This window comes from Oncorhynchus mykiss, chromosome 9 (genome assembly GCF_013265735.2).
Source record: "Oncorhynchus mykiss isolate Arlee chromosome 9, USDA_OmykA_1.1, whole genome shotgun sequence".
Lineage (NCBI taxonomy): Eukaryota > Metazoa > Chordata > Actinopteri > Salmoniformes > Salmonidae > Oncorhynchus > Oncorhynchus mykiss.
The window spans coordinates 47060509-47088485 of NC_048573.1; the positions used below are offsets into that span (position 1 = coordinate 47060509).

The following is a 27977-nucleotide window of genomic DNA, read 5'->3' on the forward strand; positions in this document are numbered from 1 at the left end:
TGGTGAGATGGTGGTGAGTTTTTAGTTCATGGTGAGATAGTTGTGAGTTTTTAGTTCATGGTGAGATGGTGGTGAGTTTTTAGTTCATGGTGAGATAGTTGTGAGTTTTTAGTTGATGGTGAGATAGTTGTGAGTTTTTAGTTCATGGTAAGATAGTGGTGAGTTTTTAGTTCATGGTGAGATAGCGGTGAGTTTTTAGTTCATGGTGAGATAGTGGTGAGTTTTTAGTTCATGGTGAGATAGTTGTGAGTTTTTAGTTCATGGTGAGATAGTGGTGAGTTTTTAGTTCATGGTGAGATAGTGGTGAGTTTTTAGTTCATGGTGGTGAGTTTTTAGTTCATGGTGAGATAGTAGTGAGTTTTTAGTTCATGGTGAGATAGTTGTGAGTTTTTAGTTCATGGTGAGATAGTGGTGAGTTTTTAGTTCATGGTGAGATAGTGGTGAGTTTTTAGTTCATGGTGGTGAGTTTTTAGTTCATGGTGAGATAGTGGTGAGTTTTTAGTTCATGGTGAGATAGTGGTGAGTTTTTAGTTCATGGTGAGATAGTGGTGAGTTTTTAGTTCATGGTGGTGAGTTTTTAGTTCATGGTGAGATAGTGGTGAGTTTTTAGTTCATGGTGAGATAGTGGTGAGTTTTTAGTTCATGGTGAGATAGTGGTGAGTTTTTAGTTCATGGTGAGATAGTGGTGAATTTTTAGTTCATGGTGAGATAGTGGTGAGTTTTTAATTCATGGTGGTGAGTTTTTAGTTCATGGTGAGATAGTGGTGAGTTTTTAGTTCATGGTGAGATAGTGGTGAGTTTTTAGTTCATGGTGAGATAGTGGTGAGTTTTTAGTTCATGGTGGTGAGTTTTTAGTTCATGGTGAGATAGTGGTGAGTTTTTAGTTCATTGTGAGATAGTGGTGAGTTTTTAGTTCATGGTGGTGAGTTTTTAGTTCATGGTGAGATAGTGGTGAGTTTTTAGTTCATGGTGAGATAGTGGTGAGTTTTTAGTTCATGGTGAGATAGTGGTGAGTTTTTAGTTCATGGTGGTGAGTTTTTAGTTCATGGTGAGATAGTGGTGAGTTTTTAGTTCATTGTGAGATAGTGGTGAGTTTTTAGTTCATGGTGGTGAGTTTTTAGTTCATGGTGAGATAGTGGTGAGTTTTTAGTTCATGGTGAGATAGTGGTGAGTTTTTAGTTCATGGTGAGATAGTGGTGAGTTTTTAGTTCATGGTGGTGAGTTTTTAGTTCATGGTGAGATAGTGGTGAGTTTTTAGTTCATGGTGAGATAGTGGTGAGTTTTTAGTTCATGGTGAGATAGTGGTGAGTTTTTAGTTCATGGTGAGATAGTGGTGAATTTTTAGTTCATGGTGAGATAGTGGTGAGTTTTTAGTTCATGGTGGTGAGTTGTTAGTTCATGGTGAGATAGTGGTGAGTTTTTAGTTCATGGTGAGATAGTGGTGAGTTTTTAGTTCATGGTGAGATAGTGGTGAGTTTTTAGTTCATGGTGAGATAGTGGTGAGTTTTTAGTTCATGGTGGTGAGTTTTTAGTTCATGGTGAGATAGTGGTGAGTTTTTAGTTCATTGTGAGATAGTGGTGAGTTTTTAGTTCATGGTGGTGAGTTTTTAGTTCATGGTGAGATAGTGGTGAGTTTTTAGTTCATGGTGAGATAGTGGTGAGTTTTTAGTTCATGGTGAGATAGTGGTGAGTTTTTAGTTCATGGTGAGATAGTGGTGAGTTTTTAGTTCATGGTGGTGAGTTTTTAGTTCATGGTGAGTTTTTAGTTCATGGTGAGATAGTGGTGAGTTTTTAGTTCATGGTGAGATAGTGGTGAGTTTTTAGTTCATGGTGAGATAGTGGTGAGTTTTTAGTTCATGGTGAGATAGTGGTGAGTTTTTAGTTCATGGTGGTGAGTTTTTAGTTCATGGTGAGATAGTGGTGAGTTTTTAGTTCATTGTGAGATAGTGGTGAGTTTTTAGTTCATGGTGAGATAGTGGTGAGTTTTTAGTTCATGGTGAGATAGTGGTGAGTTTTTAGTTCATGTGAGATAGTTGTGAGTTTTTAGTTCATGGTGAGATAGTTGTAAGTTTTTAGTTCATGGTGAGATAGTGGTGAGTTTTTAGTTCATGGTGAGATAGTTGTGAGTTTTTAGTTCATGGTGAGATAGTTGTGAGTTTTTAGTTCATGGTAAGATAGTGGTGAGTTTTTAGTTCATGGTGAGATAGCGGTGAGTTTTTAGTTCATGGTGAGATAGTGGTGAGTTTTTAGTTCATGGTGAGATAGTGGTGAGTTTTTAGTTCATGGTGGTGAGTTTTTAGTTCATGGTGAGATAGTGGTGAGTTTTTAGTTCATGGTGAGATAGTGGTGAGTTTTTAGTTCATGGTGAGATAGTGGTGAGTTTTTAGTTCATGGTGGTGAGTTTTTAGTTCATGGTGAGATAGTGGTGAGTTTTTAGTTCATGGTGAGATAGTGGTGAGTTTTTAGTTCATGGTGAGATAGTGGTGAGTTTTTAGTTCATGGTGAGATAGTTGTGAGTTTTTAGTTCATGGTGAGATAGTGGTGAGTATTTAGTTCATGGTGGTGAGTTTTTAGTTAATGGTGAGATAGTGGTGAGTTTTTAGTTCATGGTGAGATAGTGGTGAGTTTTTAGTTCATGGTGAGATAGTGGTGAGTTTTTAGTTCATGGTGAGATCGTGGTGAGGTTTTAGTTCATGGTGGTGAGTTTTTAGTTCATGGTGAGATAGTGGTGAGTTTTTAGTTCATTGTGAGATAGTGGTGAGTTTTTAGTTCATGGTGGGATAGTGGTGAGTTTTTAGTTCATGGTGAGATAGTGGTGAGTTTTTAGTTCATGGTGAGATTGTGGTGAGTTTTTAGTTCATGGTGGTGAGTTTTTAGTTCATGGTGAGATAGTGGTGAGTTTTTAGTTCATGGTGAGATAGTGGTGAGTTTTTAGTTCATGGTGAGATAGTGGTGAGTTTTTAGTTCATGGTGAGATGGTTGTGAGTTTTTAGTTCATGGTGAGATAGTGGTGAGTTTTTTGTTCATGGTGGTGAGTTTTTAGTTCATGGTGAGATAGTGGTGAGTTTTTAGTTCATGGTGAGATAGTGGTGAGTTTTTAGTTCATGGTGAGATAGTGGTGAGTTTTTAGTTCATGGTGAGATAGTGGTGAGTTTTTAGTTCATGGTGGTGAGTTTTTAGTTCATGGTGAGATAGTGGTGAGTTTTTAGTTAATTGTGAGATAGTGGTGAGTTTTTAGTTCATGGTGAGATAGTGGTGAGTTGTTAGTTCATGGTGAGATAGTGGTGAGTTTTTAGTTCATGGTGAGATAGTGGTGAGTTTTTAGTTCATGGTGAGATAGTTGTGAGTTTTTAGTTCATGGTGAGATAGTGGTGAGTTTTTAGTTCATGGTGAGATAGTTGTGAGTTTTTAGTTCATGGTGAGATAGTTGTGAGTTTTTAGTTCATGGTAAGATAGTGGTGAGTTTTTAGTTCATGGTGAGATAGTGGTGAGTTTTTAGTTCATGGTGAGATAGTGGTGAGTTTTTAGTTCATGGTGAGGTAGTGGTGAGGTAGCCCTTTACACTCGCAGACCCTGTCATCCCGTATACAGTTTGAAAATGGCAGATTTGGTCGCTGATAAGCTCCTAAATCGTAACTCAGTGGCTGTACAGTAACATACTATATATGAAGTCAGAGCTCAGGCTCGTCACTTTACAGCGCTGTATGGGATTCAACTGACAGCCATTTTAAAAGTGTGTACCACACACAACAAAAAGATGCCCCCATCCCTCCCGCTAACTGGGCGACTTTAATGGTGTTAATTGAAATGAGTCGATGTGTTCTGAAAGATGAGACTTTGAGGATTACAATAAATACCACTTTGATGTCGTACAAGCAAACCACACACCCGTGAGTCCAAATGTGCACTTCACATTTCTATATTTGAAAACTCATTTGATTTACAGCATCAACATTTATGATCGCAATGTTTGACGTACAGGTACAAGTAATGACGTGTCATACCCTGGGTTGTCCTGAACAGAATGAGCCAATGTTTGGCGTACAGTTACAAGGAATGACGTGTCATACCCTGGGTTGTCCTGAACAGAATGAGCCAATGTTTGGCGTACAGTTACAAGGAATGACGTGTCATACCCTGGGTTGTCCTGAACAGAATGAGCCAATATTTGGCGTACAGTTACAAGGAATGACGTGTCATACCCTGGGTTGTCCTGAACAGAATGAGCCAATGTTTGGCGGACAGTTACAAGGAATGACGTGTCATACCCTGGGTTGTCCTGAACAGAATGAGCCAATGTTTGGCGTACAGTTACAAGGAATGATGTGTCATACCCTGGGTTGTCCTGAACAGAATGAGCCAATGTTTGGCGAACAGTTACAAGGAATGACGTGTCATACCCTGGGTTGTCCTGAACAGAATGAGCCAATGTTTGGCGTACAGTTACAAGGAATGACGTGTCATACCCTGGGTTGTCCTGAACAGAATGAGCCAATGTTTGGCGTACAGTTACAAGGAATGACGTGTCATACCCTGGGTTGTCCTGAACAGAATGAGCCAATGTTTGACGTACAGTTACACATACCCTGGGTTGTCCTGAACAGAATGAGCCAATGTTTGACGTACAGTTACAAGGAATGACGTGTCATACCTTGGGTTGTCCTGAACAGAATGAGCCAATGTTTGACATACAGTTACACATACCCTGGGTTGTCCTGAACAGAATGAGCCAATGTTTGACGTACAGTTACAAGGAATGACGTGTCATACCCTGGGTTGTCCTGAACAGAATGAGCCAATGTTTGACGTACAGCTACAAGGAATGACGTGTCATACCCTGGGTTGTCCTGAACAGAATGAGCCAATGTTTGTCGCATTGTGGAAAAAATGAGCAGCAGAACATGCACTTGATGCACTCATGATACCAGTGGTGGAAAAATACACAATTTTCATACTCGAGTAAAAGTAAAGGTACCTTAATAGAAAATGACTCAAGTAAAAGTGAAAGTCACCCAGTAAAATATTAATTGAGTAAAAGTTTTTTGGTTTTAAATATACTTATGTATCAAAAGTAAAAGCACCATTTTCTTTTTTTTCTTTTTTTTTACGGCTAGCCAGAGACACATTCCGACACTCCAACATCGTTTAGAAACAAAGAATGTGTGTTTAGTGAGTCTACTAGATCAGAGGCAGTAGGGATAACCAGGGATGTTCTCTTCATAAGTACAGTTGAAGTCGAAAGTTTACATACTCCCAAATAAACTCAGTTTTCACCATTTCTGACATTTAATCCTAGTAAAAACTGTCTTAGATCAGTTAGGATCACCACGTAATTTTAATAATGTGAAATGTCAGAATAATAGTAAAGAGAATGATTTATTTCAGCTTTTATTTCTTTCATTACATTCCCAGTGGGTCAGAAGTTTACATACACTCAATTAGTATTTGGTAGCATTGCCTTTAAATTGTTTAACTTGGGTCAAATGTTTTGGGTAGCCTTCCACAAGCTTCCCATAATAAGGGGTGCATTTTGGCCCATTCCTCCTGACAGAGCTGGTGTAACTGAGTCAGGTTTGTAGGCCTCCTTGCTTGCACATGTTTTTCAGTTCTGCCCACACATTTTCTATATGATTGAGGTCAGGGCTTTGTGATGGCCACTCCAATACCTTGAATTTGTTGTCCTTAAGCCATTTTGCCACAATTTTGGAAGTATGCTTGGGGTCATTGTCCATTTGGCAGACCCATTTACTACCACGCTTTAACTTCCTGACTGATGTCTTGAGATGTTGTTTCAATCAAATCTAATTTCAAATCAAATTTATTTATATAGCCCTTCTTACATCAGCTGATACATCAAAGTGCTGTACAGAAACCCAGCTTAAAACCCCAAATAGCAAGCAATGCAGGTGTAGAACCACATATTTTTGATGCCATCTATTTTGTGAAGTGCACCAGTCCCTCCTGCAGCAAAGCATCCCCACAACATGATGCTGCCAACCCCGTGCTTCACGGTTGGGATGTTGTTCTTTGGCTTGCAAGTCTCCCCCTTTTTCCTACAAACATAACAAACAGTTATATTTTTGTTTCCTCAGACCAGAGGACATTTCTCCAAAAAGTACGATCTTTGTCCCCATGTGCAGTTGCAAATCGTAGTCTGGCTTTTTTATGGCAGTTTTGGAGCAGTGACTTCTTCCTTGCTGAGTGGCCTTTCAGGTTATGTTGATATAGGACTAATTTTACTGTGGATATAGATACTTTTGTACCCGTTTCCTCCAGCATCTCCACAAGGTCCTCTGCTGTTGTTCTGGGATTGATTTGCACATTTCGCAAGCACGTTCATTTCTAGGAGACAGAATGCGTCTCCTTCCTGAGCGGTATGATGGTGCGTGGTCCCATGGTGTTTATGCTTACGTACTATTGTTTGTACAGATGAACATGGCACCTTCAGGTGTTTGGAAATTGCTCCCAAGGATGAACCAGACTTGTGGAGGTCTACATTTTTTTCTGAGGTCTTGGCTGATTTCTTTTGATTTTCCAATGATGTCAAGCAAAGAGGCACTGAGTTTAAAGGTAGGCCTTGAAATACATCCACAGATACACCTCCAATTGACTCAAATGATCTCAATTAGCCTATCAGAAGCTTCTAAAGCTATGACATCATTTTCTGGAATTTTAAAGACACAGTCAACTTAGTGTATGTAAACTTCTGACCCACTGGAGTTGTGATACAGTGAATTATAAGTGAAATAATCTGTCTGTTAACAATTGTAGGAAAAATGACTTGTGTCATGCACAAAGTAGATGTCCTAACCGACTTGCCAAAACTATAGTTTGTTAACGAGAAATTTGTGGAGTGGTTGAAAAACCAATCAATGAACCAACCAAAGTGTACGTAAACTTCTGACTTCAACTGTATGTGAATTCAACCGTTTTCCTGTCCTGCTAGGCATTCAAAATGTAACGAGTACTTTTGGGTGTCAGGGAAAATGTTTTGAGTAAAAAAAACAATATTTTATTTTGGAATGTAGTGAAGTAAAAGAAAAGTTGTCAAAAATATAAATAGTAGAGTACAGATACCCTACTGAAGTAGTACTTTAAACTATTTTTACTTAGAAACTTTACACCACTACATGACTCCATTTTATGTGCTCCAAAATTACAATCTGTTTGTCTGAAGTGTCTTGTGAAGTTATAACTTAACTTGTCAGGTGGGCAATTTGAATACACTTTGAAATGATGCCCACCTGACCCAGATTGTGATATATAATGGAAAGTTTGGGGATTTTGTAAACAACAGTAATTGTGTGATGTGAGGACGCAGGGCTGTGTTCCAAACAAAAAACTACACTCAAATTCAACATTATTTGTCACGTGGCGAATACAACAAGTGTAGACCTTGCCTTGAAATGCTGACTTACAAGCCCTTAACCAACAGTGCAGTTCAAGAAGAGTTAAGAAAATATTTACCAAATAAACTAAAGTAAAAAAATAAAAAATAATAAAATGTGACAATAACGTAACAATAACGAGGCTATATACAAGGGGTGTTGGTACCGAGTCAGTGTGCGGGGATATGGTTAGTTGAGGTAATTTGTACATGTAGGTAGGGGTGAAGTGACTATGCATAGATAATAAAAAGCGAGTAGCAGCAGTGTACAAAAAATACAATAAATCATTTTTGTATCCCGAGTATTTTCACATTTTATTATAAACTAATGCGGCGTAAAGTACAGTAAATAAAAAATGCACATAAATTCAACAGTTTAATGTTTGGATTCAGTCTCAAGTCAGGTGAAGACCTTTGGTCTGATAATTTCCCCATAATCTCCAAACGGTTCCTTCTCAATTGCTACCATGGTTTTGCATATACTTTCTATATTTATTCTGTTAGAAACATTTCAATTTGACCCTATCCATATAGGCCATTTCCCATGAGTGTAAAGGGTTAATGGTAAGATAGTTGTGAGCCAGTGGTGAGTTAGTGGTGAGGTAATGATGAGATAATGTTGAGCGAATGAGATAGTGGTGACTCAGTAGTGTGACAGTGGCGAGTTAGTGGCAAGGTAATGAGATTGTGTTGAGTTACTGTTTCGAATCCCTGAGCCGACTAGTTGAAAAATCTGTTGATGTGCCCTTGACCGAGGCACTTAACCCTAGTTGCTCTGGATAATAATATCTGCTAAATTACTCAAATGTAGACGGTAAGCTAACTCTCTTCCTGACCCCCCTACAGAGAAATCCCACACCCCTGTGCTGGAGGGGGGCGGCCACAGTCACATGACCCCGGAGGAGCACTACAGGCGGATGATGTCAGCGCTGAGCGAGCAGGGCGAGGAGCAGCAGCAGCGCCTCTACCAGCTGGCCAACAACATGGGCCTGCCCAGCCATGGTAAGACACGTGTGTGTTACCTACAGTATATACAGTAGTGCACTTCATTTGACCAAGACCCAGAGTGGGACCTCCCAGAATAACTGTGTGTGTGTGTCTGGGGGTGGGGGGGGGTGACATGCTGTCCGACTCAGAGTCTGGTCATCCTCCAAAACAGGGTTTGTTATATCAGCACTTCAGGATTCAGTCAGCGTACTAAACTGCACACCACACACACTTTATCTTGGCCTGACACACACCTAACCCTACTCGACCACTACCACTAGTAACCCCGGGTTATGGCCTTTCCCGTGTGGCGTCTGTCTGTGTGTGTGCCACCCCCTCCCAGTGTAAATCTCCAGCATGGACACGGCTGACATTTCTATTTGGGGTGCCAGTCCACCCAATGTCACTCTGGGTGATTTGTGACCGACGCTGCGTTCCGTTGTAAACAATGCTCCCCACCAGCATGCACGGACGCCGCCGCTATCGATCCGCCGCTCACTCATTGGCTGCCAGCCAACCTTGTAAATCTCCATAGGAACCACGTATCTTTTTTCTTTCTTTTTGTTCTGAGGTTGAAATGTACAGAGGCACTAACTTATGGTACAATGAATTCACTGGGTTGGAACTGGAGAGATGGAAGAATCCTCATAAAGAAGAATAATCACCTCAAAAAAGAAAAAAAAAGTCACCTAATTGTATTTTTTATGTGATGGGTGTATTTTCATTTCACTGCCCCTTTAAACTAGCGGGACATCAATTGTTAACCTTTCCTCCATTTTTAAAACAATGTATCATTAACCTATTGACACGTCTCAACACAAGCTCAAGCCGGTGTGATTGGAATGCTTATTTTGAACGTCCAGTTTCGACTGACGCAACAGTCCGTGTTTGAGATGGCCACACTGTTTTTTCACAGAAACATTTTGCACAAACACAGTCCTTACAAAGTTATGTCCTAAATGTGACCCGTTTATTTATGAATGCAATGTTCAAACATTCACAGAAGTAGCGACAGCATAACACAATCATACAAACCGGAAAATGTAGGCTACATTAGTCCTAGCGCTAACTGAGGAAAGATTTACATAACACAAGCGGTCATATTTAGCTAACTCTCGGCTGACAGTAACTATAATATGAATTGGCTAATAGCAGCTACGATTTACAATTCGTCACATCACGGGTGAGCTCACCATTGATAAAAATAATTGAGTAAAACACTTTCTAAAAATCGAAGGTAATCCAACGATGGGTAGTTTGTGCATACCGCCATGTTTTTTTTTTTTTGCGTCAACCAAAGATAAGAAGAGGAGACAAGATGAGTTTGGTCTGTTTGCAGATTGCATGTTGAAGGGGGTGTGTCGTCTACGATCATTCACTTCCCTTCATTCACTTCTGGAAGTTTACTCGAAAGATGAGTGAACCATCCCTTCACCTCATTTTGTAAATAACACCTTTGGTCTGACAGACGTTTACGTGACATCCAGAATGCATTTTATAATGTCACCAAACATGGTGCCACAAATAGCTGGCAAATAGCTTAGCATTAGCTCATCATAATCAGTACAATCTTCAAAAAAAGTATTTTACACACATCATATGTATCCATTACAATCTACGCAAGAATCAGAATGCATGATTTGTTACCAGTACTTGAAAACATGTGAATAAAACAGTAAATACATTATGCTCCATACATACATACATACGGTATGCTACCATAGAAACGCCAAAATGATATACAGAAAATAAGGCACTTAGGTTGATAGGAACGCACACATGTCCAAAGTTATTAGCTATTTGCAAGGAAAACAACAATGAAGGCCATGCGAGCACCAGCCAGAAAATGCTCAGTAAAGCCTCAAACATAAATTGCCCGCAACAGTGAAATGGGCTACTTCTATGTGAATTAATGAGGAGCTGTTGTTAGAAAATAAAACTTGTTAAAAATCATTTGAAAGAGACAAGTTGAAACATAGCCTATAGATAATTAGCAGGCAGCGTGCCTTGGTTTGAGGGCAGTGCGGGTTAACTGTCCTGTTGCGTAACAATCACATTTTGGAACAGAGAGTGCCTCACGTGCATAAAACAACTCACGCTAAACGACCGTTATTTGGAACTCACCTGTGAAAAGGTTAATTGCCGCCAGGTTTTACGACCCCCATCGCAGTAGCATAAATCTAACCAATTTCACATCCCAACCCCAATCATAGTTTGAGCTACTTTTATTTTAATTTGATTAGTAATGATATTTAATTGCAGGTTGCAAATCTAAGGGGTGAAGCCAATAAAGGCTTTAATTGCCTTCCCCTGCATCCGAGAAGAATTAAGGCTGATGTGTAGTGCATTCTGGGGGTTTAATGGCCCAAGGTGCAGTATTCTTCGTTTTTCCTTCCCTGTTTTAAAGGCGGACACTGTGGCGCAATGCAGACGTCTCGTGGGGATGCTCGCGCTCGCTCTCTCTCTCTCTCTCTCTCTCTCTCTCTCTCGCTCTCTCTCTCTCTCACTCGCTCTCTCTCTCTCTCTCTCTCTCTCTCTCTCTCTTTCTTTCCTCCTCCTCCCTATGAGTTTGAATCCTTTACTCTCTGCTCACACTCCCTTTTGTCTACAGTCAGACTTACTGAAGTCCTTCCAGGTGTAAAATAAATAAATAGAGAGGGAGAGAAAACAAGATTTTAAGGAGGGAGAGAATGGAGAGAGATGAGTGAAAGAGGTAGACTTGCCTTTCCTTAGCGCAAGACAAGTAAAAGACACAGGGTGAATGTTGAGGATTCATTAATGATGTGTTTGCCTTTTGGCAGTAATAACCAGGAAATGATATACATATGCCATTTAAAACACACACACACACACACACACACACACACACACACACAAGCTTCTTTCCCCCCAAGTTAGGCAGAGAAAACAGATTTTTCTGAGTTGCCAAGTTTATGACCCTACAGCACCTATATCAGTCCATCCCTCCTCTTCTATTTCACTCTGTTATATTAAACTATTCCACCTCTCTCCCCTCCCCCAAGCTCTTTTAATTAAGCAACTAATTGGTTTTCCCTGAGTATAGTCATATATATATTTTTTTAAACCCCCCAAAACTCTCACTTCGTCGCACAGGGGAGCACGCATCCCGACACTCTACCACCCCTCCCCCTTCCTTTCCTCTTTCTGCCTCTCTCCTGTCCTCTGAGGGTATAGAGTGGTGTGATGGAGGGAGGGATGGAGGGATGGCCCTGTTTCTTCCTGGAGAGGTTGATCTGAATCGCTCCAGTGAGAGCCCCCTTGACATTGACCTGAGCTCCGGTCGGCCCCTGTAACCCTCCCTCCCTCCCTCCCTCCCTCCCTCTCCTGCCCCCCACCCCCTCTCTCACACACCTCCCTCTCCAAGCACACGGGTGCTTTTATATTCTCCCTTTCCCCCCCTCGCCTCCTTTTCTTTTTTTTCCTCTCCATGACGTTCTCTTTCGCCTTGGTCCCCGCAGACCATCCTTTCATGTATTTGAAGTGTAGGCCACTGAAAATGAAAGTGTGTGTGTGAAGGGGGCCAGATGGAGCCGTGTGTGTGTGTGTGTGTGTGTGTGTGTGTGTGTGTGTGTGTGTGTGTGCATTAGGTGTTGATTCGGGGGGCTCTCCTTGGACCTGACAGGGTGGAGAGGGGCAGTGGAAGTGGCCAGGGGGGCTCCACCTCCTCCTCTCTCTCTCTCTCTCTCTCTCTCTCTCTCTCTCTCTCTCTCTCTCTCTGTTATGATGAAAGGACAGAAGATAAAGAAGGAAGATTTGGAGGAGAGAAAGTAGAAGGACGTAGACATGGAAGATGAAAGAGGGCCTCATGTTTTGTTTCTCCTGTACTTCTTTCTGTTTCTCTGCAAGTGGGGCTGCACTGTCTACCATCTAGTCGTTACGATCACATGGTTGGAACACATCTCCAAATGCCCATAGTCAACAGCCTTGGGGAACTCACTTCCTCTGGCTCTAGTTTTTCCATCACTGCATCTACTTGTTTATCCATTGGCATAGGAAGCAGAAAGACCCTGATTTGCATTCCAAATGGCACCCTATTACCTATATAGTGCTCTTCTTTTGACCAGGGCCCATATGTAGGGAATAGGGTGGCTGTTTCACAGGAATAACGGGAATAACTCTGCAGTCTCACGTGGAGAACAGCTTAATGGATGGGATTTCTGCCTAATTTGTGAAAAGATGCAGGGAAACTGGGATGGGACAAAAGAGTGATAAGCGGGATGGGTCCAGAGTGGTACCTTCCAAAATAACTGTGTGTGTGTGTGTGTGTGTGTCAGTTTATGTCTGTATGTGTTTGTCATTGAGTGAGTGTGTGTCTACCTTTCTGTTTATGTGTCTGTCTGTCCATCTGTTTTCCCATCTCTCTCTCTCCCTCTCTCTCTCTCTCTCTCTCTCTCTCTCTCTCTCCCTCTCTCTCTCCCTCTCTCTCTCCCTCTCTCTCTCTCTCTCTCTCTCTCTCTCTCTCTCTCTCTCTCTCTCTCCCTCTCTCTCTCTCCCTCTCTCTCTCCCTCTCTCTCCCTCTCTCTCTCTCTCTCCCTCTCTCTCTCTCTCTCTCCCTCTCTCTCTCACTCTCTCTCTCCCTCTCTCTCACCCTCTCTCTCTCTCTCCCTCTCTCTCTCCCTCTCTCTCTCCCTCTCTCTCTCCCTCTCTCTCTCTCTCTCCCTCTCTCTCTCCCTCTCTCTCTCTCTCCCTCTCTCTCTCTCTCTCTCTCTCTCTCTCTCTCTCTCTCTCTCTCTCTCGCTCTCTCTCCATTTCTGTTCCATTTCTATACACCATCCTACCCCTCCTCCCCTCTCCATTGTATAGTTTTGGTTGGCTGGTTCCCCCTTGGAGGGCATATCCCCAGGTGACCCTACTCTACCCTACATTAAAGAGAATAATGTAGCGAGAGAGAGAGAGAGCAGGAGCAAGCGAGAGAGAGAGAGAGAGAGAGAGAGAGAGAGAGAGAGAGTGAAATTGAGATTCTGCCCACTTTTATATCTGCCCATTGCCACAACAGAAAGAAAGAGAGGGGTGGGATTGGGAGAGCTCCTGGATATGCAGGCTTTTGCTCCAGCCCTGCCTAGGGCAGGGATTCAATCCGATCAGTAGTAGATCGGCATCATAGCGAGCTTGACATTTAAAGGTAATTCCAGATTGAGCCGACATGTAATAAGATAATTAGGTCAAATCAAATCACATTTTATTGGTCACATACACATGGTTAGCAGATGTTATTGCCAGTGTAGTGAAATGCTTATGCTTCTAGATCCGACAGAGCAGCAGTACCTAACAGGTAATATCTAACAATTCCACAACAAAACCTAATATCTAACAAATTCCACAACAAAACCTAATACACACAATCTAGTAAAGGAATGGCATAAGAATATATACAGTGCCTTGCGAAAGTATTCGGCCCCCTTGAACTTTGCGACCTTTTGCCACATTTCAGGCTTCAAACATAAAGATATAAAACTGTATTTTTTTGTGAAGAATCAACAACAAGTGGGACACAATCATGAAGTGGAACTATATTTATATATAGTATATATATCCAATATATTTATTGGATATTTCAAACCTTTTTAACAAATCAAAAACTGAAAAATTGGGCGTGCAAAATTATTCAGCCCCTTTACTTTCAGTGCAGCAAACTCTCTCCAGAAGTTCAGTGAGGATCTCTGAATGATCCAATGTTGACCTAAATGACTAATGATGATAAATACAATCCACCTGTGTGTAATCAAGTCTCCGTATAAATGCACCTGCACTGTGATAGTCTCAGAGGTCCGTTAAAAGCGCAGAGAGCATCATGAAGAACAAGGAACACACCAGGCAGGTCCGAGATACTGTTGTGAAGAAGTTTAAAGCCGGATTTGGATACAAAAAGATTTCCCAAGCTTTAAACATCCCAAGGATCACTGTGCAAGCGATAATATTGAAATGGAAGGAGTATCAGACCACTGCAAATCTACCAAGACCTGGCCGTCCCTCTAAACTTTCAGCTCATACAAGGAGAAGACTGATCAGAGATGCAGCCAAGAGGCCCATGATCACTCTGGATGAACTGCAGAGATCTACAGCTGAGGTGGGAGACTCTGTCCATAGGACAACAATCAGTTGTATATTGCACAAATCTGGCCTTTATGGAAGAGTGGCAAGAAGAAAGCCATTTCTTAAAGATATCCATAAAAAGTGTTGTTTAAAGTTTGCCACAAGCCACCTGGGAGACACACCAAACATGTGGAAGAAGGTGCTCTGGTCAGATTAAACCAAAATATAACTTTTTGGCAACAATGCAAAACGTTATGTTTGGCATAAAAGCAACACAGCTCATCAGCCTGAACACACCATCCCCACTGTCAAACATGGTGGTGGCAGCATCATGGTTTGGGCCTGCTTTTCTTCAGCAGGGACAGGGAAGATGGTTAAAATTGATGGGTAGATGGATGGAGCCAAATACAGGACCATTCTGGAAGAAAACCTGATGGAGTCTGCAAAAGACCTGAGACTGGGACGGAGATTTGTCTTCCAACAAGACAATGATCCAAAACATAAAGCAAAATCTACAATGGAATGGTTCAAAAATAAACATATCCAGGTGTTAGAATGGCCAAGTCAAAGTCCAGACCTGAATCCAATCGAGAATCTGTGGAAAGAACTGAAAACTGCTGTTCACAAATGCTCTCCATCCAACCTCACTGAGCTCGAGCTGTTTTGCAAGGAGGAATGGGAAAAAATGTCAGTCTCTCGATGTGCAAAACTGATAGAGACATACCCCAAGCGACTTACAGCTGTAATCGCAGCAAAAGGTGGCGCTACAAAGTATTAACTTAAGGGGGCTGAATAATTTTGCACGCCCAATTTTTCAGTTTTTGATTTGTTAAAAAAGTTTGAAATATCCAATAAATGTCATTCCACTTCATGATTGTGTCCCACTTGTTGTTGATTCTTCACAAAAAAATACAGTTTTATATCTTTATGTTTGAAGCCTGAAATGTGGCAAAAGGTCGCAAAGTTCAAGGGGGCCGAATACTTTCGCAAGGCACTGTAAGTATAACATATATGGATGAGCAGTGACAGAGCGGCTAAGATGCAATAGATAGTAAAGAATAGATAGTGAAGGATACAGAATACAGTATATACATATGAGATGAGTAACGCAAGATATGTAAACATTATTAAAGTGGTATTATTAAAATGAGTAGTGTTCCATTTATTAAAGTGGCCAATGATATCAAGTCTGTAGGTAGACAGCCGCCTCTCTGTGCTAGTGATGGCTGTTTAACAATCTGATGACCTTGAGATGGAAGCTGTTGTTCAATCTCTCTGTCCCAGCTTTGATGCACCTGTACTGACCTCACCTTCTGGATGGAAGCGGGGTGAATAGGCAGTGGCTTGGGTGGTTATTGTCCTTGATGATCTTTTTGGTCTTCCTGTGACATCAGGTGCTGTAGGTGTCCTGAAGGGCAGGTAGTTTGCCCCCGGTGTTGCATTGTGCAGACCGCACCACCCTCTGGAGAGGCCTGCAGTTGTGAACGGTATAATTGCTGTACCAGGCGGTGATACTGTCCGACAGGATGCTCTCAATTGTGCACCTGTAAAAGTTAGCAAGGGTTTTCGGTGACAAGCAGCGTAGGTGGGTCCTATATGTAGTGTTTATTGTGAATAATGGGGCGTCAGGTAGCCTAGTGGTTAGAGCGTTATACTTGGAACCAAAAGGTTGCAAGATCGAATCCCCGAGCTTACAAGGTAAAAATCTGTCGTTCTGACCCTGAACAAGGCAGTTAACCTACTGTCCTTAGGCCGTCTTTGAAAATAATAATTTGTTCTTAACTGACTTGCCTTTAGTTAAATAAAGGTAAAAAATATATATATAGACTGCTCAAAAAAATAAAGGGAACACTTAAACAACACAATGTAACTCCAAGTCAATCACACTTTTGTGAAATCAAACTGTGCACTTAGGAAGCAACACTGATTGACAATAAATGTCACATGCTGTTGTGCAAATGGAATAGACAACAGGTGGCAATTATAGGCAATTAACACCCCCAATAAAGGAGTGGTTCTGCAGGTGGTGACCACAGACCACTTCTCAGTTCCTATGCTTCCTGGCTGATGTTTTGGTCACTTTTGAATGCTGGCAGTACTTTCACTCTAGTGGTAGCATGAGACGGAGTCTACAACCCACACAAGTGGCTCAGGTAGTGCAGCTCATCCAGGATGCCACATCAATGCGAGCTGTGGCAAGAAGGTTTGCTGTGTCTGTCAGCGTAGTGTCCAGAGCATGGAGGCGCCACCAGGAGACAGGCCAGTACATCAGGAGACGTGGAGGAGGCCGTAGGAGGGCAACAACCTAGCAGCAGGACCGCTACCTCCGCCTTTGTGCAAGGCGGAGCAGGAGGAGCACTGCCAGAGCCCTGCAAAATGACCTCCAACAGGCCACAAATGTGCATGTGTCTGCTCAAACGGTCAGAAACAGACTCCATGAGGGTGGTATGAGGGCCCGACGTCCACAGGTGGGGGTTGTGCTTACAGCCCAACACCGTGCAGGAAGTTTGGCATTTGCCAGAGAACACCAAGATTGGCAAATTCGCCACTGGCGCCCTGTGCTCTTCACAGATGAAAGCAGGTTCACACTGAGCACATGTGACAGACTTGACAAGAGTCTGGAGATGCCGTGGAGAACGTTCTGCTGCCTGCAACATCCTCCAGCATGACCGGTTTGGTGGTGGGTCAGTCATGGTGTGGGGTGGCATTTCTTTGGGGGGGGCCGCACAGCCCTCCATGTGCTCGCCAGAGGTAGCCTGACTGCCATTAGGTACCGAGATGAGATCCTCAGACCCCTTGTGAGACCATATGCTAGTGCGGTTGGCCCTGGGTTCCTCCTAATGCAAGACAATGCTAGACCTCATGTGGCTGGAGTGTGTCAGCCGTTCCTGCAAGAGGAAGGCATTGATGCTATGGACTGGCCCGCCCGTTCCCCAGACCTGAATCCAGTTGAGCACATCTGGGACATCATGTCTCGCTCCATCCACCAACACCACATTGCACCACAGACTGTCCAGGAGTTGGCGGACGCTTTAGTCCAGGTCTGGGAGGAGATCCCTCAGGAGACCATCTGCCACCTCATCAGGAGCATGCCCAGGCGTTGTAGGGAGGTCATACAGGCACGTGGAGGCCACACACACTACTGAGCCTCATTTTGACTTGTTTTAAGGACATTACATCAAAGTTGGATCAGCCTGTAGTGTGTTTTTCCACTTTAATTTGGAGTGTGACTCCAAATCCAGACCTCCATGGGTTGATACATTTGATTTCCATTGATCATTTTTGTGTGATTTTGTTGTCAGCACATTCAACTATGTAAAGAAAAAAGTATTTAATAAGAATATTTCATTAATTCAGATCTAGGATGTGTTATTTTAGTGTTATTTTAGTGTTCCCTTTACCCCAAGCGACTTACAGCTGTAATCGCAGCAAAAGGTGGCGCTACAAAGTATTAACTTAAGTGGGCTGAATAATTTTGCACGCCCAATTTTTCAGTTTTTGATTTGTTAAAAAAGTTTGAAATATCCAATAAATGTCGTTCCACTTCATGATTGTGTCCCACTTGTTGTTGATTCTTCACAAAAAAATACAGTTTTATATCTTTATGTTTGAAGCCTGAAATGTGGCAAAAGGTCGCAAAGTTCAAGGGGGCCGAATACTTTCGCAAGGCACTGTATATATATGATCTCTGTGAATGTGGGAACATCGCCTTTAAAAGGTTCATAGCCAAAAAAGCATGTTAAGATTGAATCTCAGCCTAGGTCTCTCTACAGTCCAGACAGTGTAGATAGGGACTGGTAGAGTCCAGACAGTGTAGATAAGGACTGGTAGAGTCCAGACAGTGTAGATAGGGACTGGTAGAGTCCAGACAGTGTAGATAAGGACTGGTAGAGTCCAGACAGTGTAGATAGGGACTGGTAGAGTCCAGACAGTGTAGATAAGGACTGGTAGAGTCCAGACAGTGTAGATAGGGACTGGTAGAGTCCAGACAGTGTAGATAGGGACTGGTAGAGTCCAGACAGTGTAGATAAGGACTGGTAGAGTCCAGACAGTGTAGATAGTGACTGGTAGAGTCCAGACAGTGTAGATAGGGACTGGTAGAGTCCAGGCAGTATCGATGGGGGCTGGGTGACCATTGTCAACATGAGGGACCTATATCTAGAGGTGAAGTCTGCCGCCAGTCGAGTCCCCCGCAGCAGCAAGCAGATCGATACTCTTGTGCTGGGCCACATTAATATCTGTCGCTCCACCCCCGACCCTAGCACCCGCTCTACGCCCCAGCACACACACACACACACCAGCGGCGGAAATGGCCCCTGGCTTCCACGGGATCTAATTAAAAAAGGGAGGAGAGAGAAAGTGTGAGAGGGAGATAGAGAGGGAGATAGATAGAGGGGGGGTGAAGATAGAGGGAGAGAGCAGGATGGATTTTCTCTTTAACAGCCTCTCATTAGAGGCCCTGTCTCGTGGTGGGGCCTGGCCTGGCTGATAATGATGGAGAGAGAAAGAGAGTGGGACAGAGAGAGAGTAGGAAAGAGGGGAACGGGGAGAATGTGTGAGATAGAGAGCGGGGAGAGGGGAGGGAGGGTGGCAGAGAGAGGAAGAGAGAGAGAGTAGGAAAGAGGGGAACGGGGAGAATGTGTGAGATAGAGAGCGGGGAGAGGGGAGGGAGGGTGGCAGAGAGAGGAAGAGAGAGAGAGAAGAGATGCATGGTAATACGGATCCTCTTGGCCATGTGGGAAGTTCCCCTGTCCTAACATGGAACAAAGGCCAAGACTTCCTGGTTCCAGCTGCCTGAGATTCCGGTTTTCCATGGTAGTTGCACTCTCTCTATCCATCTCCTTTTCTCTCCTTTTCTCTCTCTCCATATAATTTGCTCTCTCTCTATCCAACCAGATATAACTTCATTTTGAATGTCTCAAAAAAAATGATGTAAATGTGTGGAAGCAAGAGAGAGAGAGAGAGAGGGGGGGGGAAGCAAGTTTGTGTGCGTGCGTGTCTCTGTTTTGAGAGTGTTTTCCGATGAGTGTGCCAGTATTTAGGTACTCAGTGTGTCTCTTTATTTTGTGTGTGTGTGCTATTGTTCAGTATGTAGTGTACATGTGGACCTGTGCTCGCATGTGCGTGTGTGTTTCTAGAATGTCAGGTTATAAACAGGAGGTGCCCTGTTGGTGCCATTTTGGGACACAGTCATTCACTCCACATAACTGCAGAAAATGATAGAAACTTCCCGTTCAAACACATCCTCAACTTATATCACAAAAGGAAGCCCATTTCAATTGTACTGCACCACTCCAGTTTCAGCTAAACCTTAAACACTCTCCATGCATTTCGAATGAAATGGGGGGGGGGAAACACACTTTTAGGATGAGATATAAGCTGTAGGAAATGACATTTATAGCTGTGATTTTCTCTTTCCCTTGAGTTGAACATAGAACTGCTTATGCCCAGTTATGCTTAACTTTCTCCCTCCCTCCCTCCCTCCCTCCCTCCCTCCCTCCCCTCTCTAGATCTGTTGCGAGTGCGCCAGGAGGCCCTGGCAGCAGTGAGGAACACAGGAGGTTTGGAGGCCCATCTCCCTTCGGCAGGCAGCTCGTCCAGCCAGAGACGCAAGCAGGGCCTGCCCCAGCACAGAGACGCCCACTACACCGAGAGGTAGGCCTGGCTAACACACAATGGTAGCCTTCAAGTTCGACCATTGGGGCAGTAACTTAAAGGTTGCTGGTTGGATTCCTGGAGCCAACAAGGCGGGGCACTGGGGGACATTGGTGACAATGGCCACGACCCTACTCCCTGCGGGTTTCTCAGGAGGAGTTAAGATATGCAAGAAAAACATTTTGATTTCACACTTGGAACGATGAAAACAAGTGTGTAACAGAACAAATATAAGCGCCACCAAATTATTATTATACACACACACGGATAGGAACATACACACAGAAGCACACACACACACACACACACACACACACGTACAGGAACATACACACAGAAACACACATACACACACTGGGGCTCATGCAGTATGTATAGAGGAGGATGTAGGCTTTATTTTTGAATGTGGAATATTCCTGTTATTTGCAGGGCAGTGGTGGTGCTGCCAGGGAGATAGGGTGGTTGGGTTGTGGTGTGTGTGTTTCTATGTGGGTGTATGTTCCTATCCATGTGTGTGTGCAGGGGCACAGCTTTTACTGGGGACGGGGGTGACAATCTGAAATGGCATTCCTCCCCTAGTTTTATCATTGGAATGGGATACACAACCAGGCGACGGTGTGCTTTAGGACCATGCGGACGCCTCCAAGTGGGGGGGTCACCATTTTATTTGTATAATTTCATATATATATAAATACAAATAAAATGGGGACCCCCCCACTTCTCAAACGAAAGTTCGGGGTGCTTATATTTGTACTGTTACACACTTGTGTTCATCGTTCCAAGTGTGTCATCAACATGTTTTTCTTGCATATCTTAACTCCTCCTGAGACACACAACTGAACCCTGCAATAAAGAGAGGGAATAAAAAAATAACACAAATTGTGAAAAGAGGGGAAGGAAAGTGAAAGTCAATAGGCTGTGCTAGTTTGCATTATCAACGTTGCATCCCTTCCCCCTCTCTCTACATCCTCCTCTCTCTACATCCCCCTCTCTCTACATCCCCCTCTCTCTACATCCCCCTCTCTCTACATCCCCCTCTCTCTACATCCTCCTCTCTCTACATCCCCCTCTCTCTACATCCCCCTCTCTCTACATCCCCCTCTCTCTACATCCTCCTCTCTCTACATCCTCCTCTCTCTACATCCTCCTCTCTCTACATCCTCCTCTCTCTACATCCCCCTCTCTCTACATCCCCCTCTCTCTACATCCCCCTCTCTCTACATCCTCCTCTCTCTACATCCTCCTCTCTCTACATCCTCCTCTCTCTACATCCTCCTCTCTCTACATCCCCCTCTCTCTACATCCCCCTCTCTCTACATCCTCCTCTCTCTACATCCCCCTCTTTCTACATCCTCCTCTCTCTACATCCCCCTCTCTCTACATCCCCCTCTCTCTACATCCCCCTCTCTCTACATCCCCATTTCTCTCCATCCTCCTCTCTCTACATCCTCCTCTCTCTACATCCTCCTCTCTCTACATCCCCTCTTTCTACATCCTCCTCTCTCTCCATCCTCCTCTCTTTCCATCCTCCTCTCTCTCCATCCTCCTCTCTCCATCCTCCTCTCTCTCTCCATCCTCCTCTTTCCCCTTCGCTTGGATCTGATGTTGGTATTTTACTGTACAATATACTGTGTGTGTGTGTGTGTTTGGGGGAGTGGGGGCTGTTTGTGTTTGTGTGCATGCATGTGTGTAGCCTATACGTTTGTGTGTGTGTGTGTATATGTGGCTGAACTAGGACCCCACTAAAAATCATTGCTGCAACCCTCTCCTCCTCCTCCTCCTCCTCCTCCTCTTCCCCTCCTCCTTCCCCCCTCTTCACCGGCGCTGGCTGCTGTGGCTCCCAAACAAAGCCAGGGGCAGCGGGAGTGGGCGGGTAATTGCTTGTCGATTATTTATGTGGCGCGGGGAGAGGCGGGCGATCGATAATGGGCCGGCGGGGCGGCGGCAGGGGGGCGCAGTGGAAGTGTGTGTGTGTGTGTGGGGGGGGGGGGTGAATTAAGCAGGAAACGGAGCGGCCCAAGGAAGGGTGTGTGTGTGAGGGAGGTGGTGGTTGTACGGGTTCTATTTCTAAGCCTAGAGACCTATGTGTGTGTGTGTATTTGTGCAATGTGTGTGTATGTGTGTTTGAAGACGGTGTACGTGAGTGCATGCGTATGTGTGTAGACTGTGTGTGTGTGTGTGTGTGTGTGTGTGTGTGTGTGTGTGTGTGTGTGTGTGTGTGTGTGTGTGTGTGTGTGTGTGTGTGTGTGTGTGTGTGTGTGTGTGTGTGTGTGTGTGTGTGTGTGTGTGTGTGTGGCCCAGCAGTGTAGCTGTAGTCAGTGAGTCGCGGCGGTTCTCCGCCAGCATAGAGAGTAATTAGCCACACAGGACCGGGGGATGTTAACTAGCCCTCTGCACTTCTCTACCTCCATCCATCCATTTACCCTCTATCAATCCCTCTCTCTCTTCCTTCCTTCCTCTCTCTCTTTCTTTCCCTCCATCCATTCATTCCTCGCTCTCCCTCCCTCTCCCTCCATCCATCCCACTTCCCTCCTTTCTATCTCTCTCCCCCTCCCTCTCTATCTCTCTCTCCCTCTCTTCATCTTCCATACTCTTCCACTTCTCTTTAAATCTTTCTCTCTCATTACAATTCAATAGATAAAGAGGAGAGGAGACCAAAGCCATCCCTCTAGGCATCTCACCTTTCCATCGACCCCCCATCATTGATTATCTGAGGCCCATTAGGGCCCATTGTTAAAAACAAATCATTAGACGGGTCGATAGTCTTAGAGCCTGGCTTTCCCATTTGTCTGGTCTTTGTCCAAAATGGCACCCTATTCTCTATATAGTGCACTACCTTTGACCAGAGCCCCTATGGGAATAGGGTGCCATTTGGGACACAAGTTTAGACTTGCTATCGGCAGGGCAATTCCCGTGTTTGACATGGGTGGAGACACTTGAAGGGATAAGGGGAGAGGAGAAGGAGAGGAGAAAGACATATAGAAAGGGAGAGAGATGGTGGTAAAGAAAGGTAGAGGAGGGGAGAGAGATGGTGGTATAGAAAGGTAGAGGAGAGGGAGAGAGATGGTGGTATAGAAAGGTAGAGGAGGGGAGAGAGATGGTGGTATAGAAAGGTAGAGGAGGGGAGAGAGATGGTGGTATAGAAAGGTAGAGGAGAGGGAGAGAGATGGTGGTAAAGAAAGGTAGAGGAGAGGGAGAGAGATGGTGGTATAGAAAGGTAGGGGGAGAGAGATGGTGGTATAGAAAGGTAGAGGAGGGGGAGAGAGATGGTGGTATAGAAAGGTAGAGGAGAGGGAGAGAGATGGTGGTATAGAAAGGCAGAGGAGGAGGAGAGAGATGGTGGTATAGAAAGGTAGAGGGAGAGAGATGGTGGTATAGAAAGGTAGAGGGAGAGAGATGGTGGTATAGAAAGGTAGAGGAGGGGAGAGAGATGGTGGTATAGAAAGGTAGAGGAGAGGGAGAGAGATGGTGGTATAGAAAAGTAGAGGAGGGGGAGAGAGATGGTGGTATAGAAAGGTAGAGGAGGGGGAGAGCGATGGTGGTATAGAAAGGTAGGGGGGAGAGAGATGGTGGTATAGAAAGGTAGAGGAGAGGGAGAGAGATGGTGGTATAAAAAGGTAGAGGGAGAGAGATGGTGGTATAGAAAGGTAGAGGAGAGGGAGAGAGATGGTGGTATAGAAAGGTAGAGGGAGAGAGATGGTGGTATAGAAAGGTAGAGGAGGGGGAGAGAGATGGTGGTATAGAAAGGTAGAGGAGAGGGAGAGAGATGGTGGTATAGAAAGGTAGAGGAGAGGGAGAGAGATGGTGGTATAGAAAGGTAGAGGAGAGGGAGAGAGATGGTGGTATAGAAAGGTAGAGGGAGAGAGATGGTGGTATAGAAAGGTAGAGGAGAGGGAGAGAGATGGTGGTATAGAAAGGTAGATGAGAGGGAGAGAGATGGTGGTATAGAAAGGTAGAGGGAGAGAGATGGTGGTATAGAAAGGTAGAGGAGAGGGAGAGAGATGGTGGTATAGAAAGGTAGAGGGAGAGAGATGGTGGTATAGAAAGGTAGAGGGAGAGAGATGGAGGAAAAGAAGAGAATGAGGTTGGGGAAGCGAGGGACAGGGAAAAGAAGATAGGAGAAAGGCAATAGGATAGAGAGGAGAGACAGGGAAAGAGATAGAAAGAGAGAAGGAGCATTTGAGAGGAAGAGAAGGATAAAGAGAAGGAGCAAGATGGAGAGAGGAGCAGAGAGAGAGAGAGAGCGTGAGAGAAGCAGCGAGAGAAACAGAGAGATGGAGAAGGAGTGAGAGAGAGGGGAAGCCTCATCCATTTTAATGAGCTTCCTGTGTAAATGTGTTTCCGTGGAGCGAGAGCCGAAGGCGGCCGCGCGGCGCTCCTAATCCCCCCACGCTCCCGTCATTAAGGACAGCCCTGTCACACACACACACACACGCATGCGTGCACACACACACACAGATGCACACAGTATGCAGCCATTTACTATTAAACAAACTAATATGCACACATGCACACACACACACACACACTGTCCCGCTGTGGGAAGGGGCCGCTGTCGCCACTCTGACAGGTCGTCACACATGAGTGAATCCCCAGGAGCCCCTGGCCTCTCTGCAGGCGGGAAGAGAAAAAGAAAGAGAGAGGGTGGGGAGAGAAGGAAAGAGACAGATAAAGCGAGAAAGTGAGACAGAGAGAGAGAGAGCGAGAGAGAGAGACTTGGGATGTTACTAGTGCTAGCTAGAGAGAGACGTACATTGAAGAGAGCGACATTGTTTAATGTAATATTGTGATCTGTGACTGTGAAAGTCTGTGCAAAATGCTGTGTTGTTAAATGTTTGTGAACAAATATATAAACATTTAAAGTGTTTTGAACAGAAATGCAATGGTTCATTGGATCAGTCTACGTTTTAATAAATCCAATGAACCATTGAATTTATGTTAAAAATGTTGTATCAAGACTGCCCAAATGTGCCTAGTTTGTTTGTTAATAACTTTTCATGTTCAAAATTGTGCACTCTCCTCAAACAATAGAATGGTATTATTTCACGGTAATAGCTACTGTAAATTGGACAGTGCAGTTAGATTAACAATAATTTAAGCTTTCTGCCAATATCAGATATGTCTATGTCCTGGGAAATGTTCTCGTTACTTACAACCTCATGCTAATCACATTAGCCTACGTTAGCTCAACCGTCCCGTGGAAGGGACACCGATCGTGAAGAAGTTTTAAATCCACCACCCAAAAGACATCCAACTCAATATTAGGAAGGTGTTCTTAATGTTTTGTGCACTCGGTGTATACATTGTTGATAAAATAAGGAACATATTGGTTGGTCATATGGGAGTTTGTAAGGCACTTAATAGAATGCACAGTAAACTACACAGACAGGCCGAGCAAACTGGTTAATACATTATATATATATATATATATATAAAAGTATGTTGACACCCCTTTAAATTAGCGGATTTGGCTATTTCAGCCACACCCATTGCTGACAGGTGTATAAAATTCAGCACACGGGGATGCAATCTCCATAGACAAACATTGGCAATAGAATGGCCTTACTGAAGAGCTCAGTGACTTTCAACGCGGCATCGTCATAGGATGCCACCTTTCCAACAAGTCAATTTGTCAAATTTCTGCCCTGCTAGAGCTGCCCCGGTCAACTGTAAGTGCTGTTATTGTGAAGTAGAAATGTCTAGAAGCAACAACGGCTCAGCTGCGAAGTGGTAGGCCACACAAGTTCACAGAACGGGACCGCCGAGTGCTGAAATGCGTAGTGCATAAAAATCGTCTCTCCTCTGTTTGGCGGATGCCAGGAGAACGCTACCTGCCCCAATGCATAGTGCCAACTGTAAAGTTTGGTGGAGGAGGAATAATCATCTGGGGCTGTTTTTCATGATTCGGGCTAGTCCCCGCATACAATAACATTCTAGACAATTCTGTGCTTTCAGCATTGTGGCAACAGTTTAGGGAAGGCCCTTTCCTATTTCAGCATGAAAATGCCCCCGTGCACAAAGTGAGGTCCATACAGAATGGTTTGTTGAGGTTGGTGTGGAATAACTTGACTGGCCTGAATAGAGCCCTGACCTCAACCCCACTGAACACCTTTGGGATGAATTGGAACACCGACTGCAAGCCAGGCCTAATATCCCAACATCAGTGCCTGACCTGACTAATGCTCTTGTGGCTGAATGTTCCAATATTTAGTGGAAAGCCTTCACAGAAGAGTGGAGGCTGTTATGGCAGCAAATGAGGGACCAACTCAATATCAATGACCATGGTTTGGAATGAGATGTTGGACGAGCAGGTGTCCACATACTTTTGGTCATGTTGTGTAGCCGCCACCTTCCCCCCAAATTGCTTCCTATAAAAGGAGAGAGAACACATCTGGCGCCCTCTCTCCCCCACCCTTCTCCCTCTGTCTCGCTCCCTCCCTCAGTCTCTCCCCTTTCCTTCCACATTGTGATTAGGCCTAATTATGGTGTAGCGGACGCCTGGTGGCCTCAGTCATGCAGCTTTAATTGACCGTTATTCATCTGCAGGCTAGCGCTAATGCTAGGCTAGGCTAGGCGACACAGGGAGGGGGTGAAATGAATGGAGGTTTGGCATACAGGGGCCCTAGTCTACTGTGGCCGTAGCACAGCGGCGCGGCCCAGTCTAATTGCTAGCCCCGAGGGATTAGGCCAGGTGATTACAAACTGGGCGGTGTAATTACATAAGCAGCGGCGGGGCCCTGGCTAGTGGGCCACAGGGTCACACGGCCCCGGCCCTTCCCCAAGATTAATTGGAGCTGCCACCAGAGTGCGAGGCACCGCCGGAGAGAGCGGTTATACGATTTGCATGAACATTTTAGCGACGGGCCGCCGATCAATAAATGGTTCTCACCACCCACCCACCTCCGTTTCTCTCTCTCCCTCTCTCGTTCCTTCTCTCTCTCTCTCCCTGCCTCTCTCTCCCCCCCTCTCTCTCTTCCTCTCTCTCTCTCTCTTTCCCTCTCTCCCTCCCTGTCTCTCTTTCTCCCTCCCCTTCTCTCTCTCTCTTTCCCTCTCTCCCTCCCTGTCTCTCTCTCTATCTCTCACTCCCTCTCTCGTTCCTTCTCTCTCTCTCTCCCCCCCTCTCTCTCTTCCTCTCTCTCTCTCTCTCTCTCTTTCCCTCTCTCTCTCCCTCCCTCTCTCTCTCTCCCTCCCTCCCCCCCTCTCTTCCTCTCTCTCTCTCTCTCTCTCTCTCTCTCTCTCTCTCTCTCTCTCTCTCTCTCTTTCCCTCTCTCCCTCCCTGTCTCTCTTTCTCCCTCCCCTTCTCTCTCTCTCTTTCCCTCTCTCCCTCCCTGTCTCTCTCTCTATCTCTCACTCCCTCTCTCGTTCCTTCTCTCTCTCTCTCCCCCCCTCTCTCTCTTCCTCTCTCTCTCTCTCTCTCTCTCTCTTTCCCTCTCTCTCTCCCTCCCTCTCTCTCTCTCCCTCCCTCCCCCTCTCTCTTCCTCTCTCTCTCTCTCTCTCTCTCTCTCTCTCTCTCTCTCTCTCTCTTTCCCTCTCTCCCTCCCTGTCTCTCTTTCTCCCTCCCCTTCTCTCTCTCTTTCTCTCTGTATTTCTTTCTCTCTCTCTGCTGTATGTGTAAGGACAGAGACATGTAGGCGCTAGTTGATTTTCAACACAAATGTTCCAAACCCATAGCTGTGGTCCCATGCAAATATGGTGTAATTTGTCTGTATTCACCATCATGATGTCCTTATGTGTGCTGCATATCTCCAAAGCAGCAAACCGATGCTATTTAGCCCAATTGCACGATTGAGAGAGAAAGTGTGTGTGTGTATGTGCAGGAAAAGGCCTAAATGGTTTTGCCAGAAGACACATAGACAATCAACAGATCACCACACACCCCCGTACCCAGTGACAC

General features: G+C 44.6%; 1 protein-coding gene across 5 annotated transcripts in view; it reads left to right on the forward strand.

Moving 5' to 3' along the window:
• LOC110532233 (sterile alpha motif domain-containing protein 11) overlaps window positions 1-27977 on the forward strand; it is a 93260-nt gene that overhangs the window by 58367 nt on the left and 6916 nt on the right. For all 5 annotated transcript variants that reach the window (XM_036988165.1, XM_036988164.1, XM_036988163.1 and 2 more), the window contains exons 6-7: window positions 8234-8389; window positions 19939-20083. In XM_036988165.1, the coding sequence (XP_036844060.1) occupies window positions 8234-8389; window positions 19939-20083 (301 nt within the window). The remainder of the gene's footprint in view (window positions 1-8233; window positions 8390-19938; window positions 20084-27977) is intronic.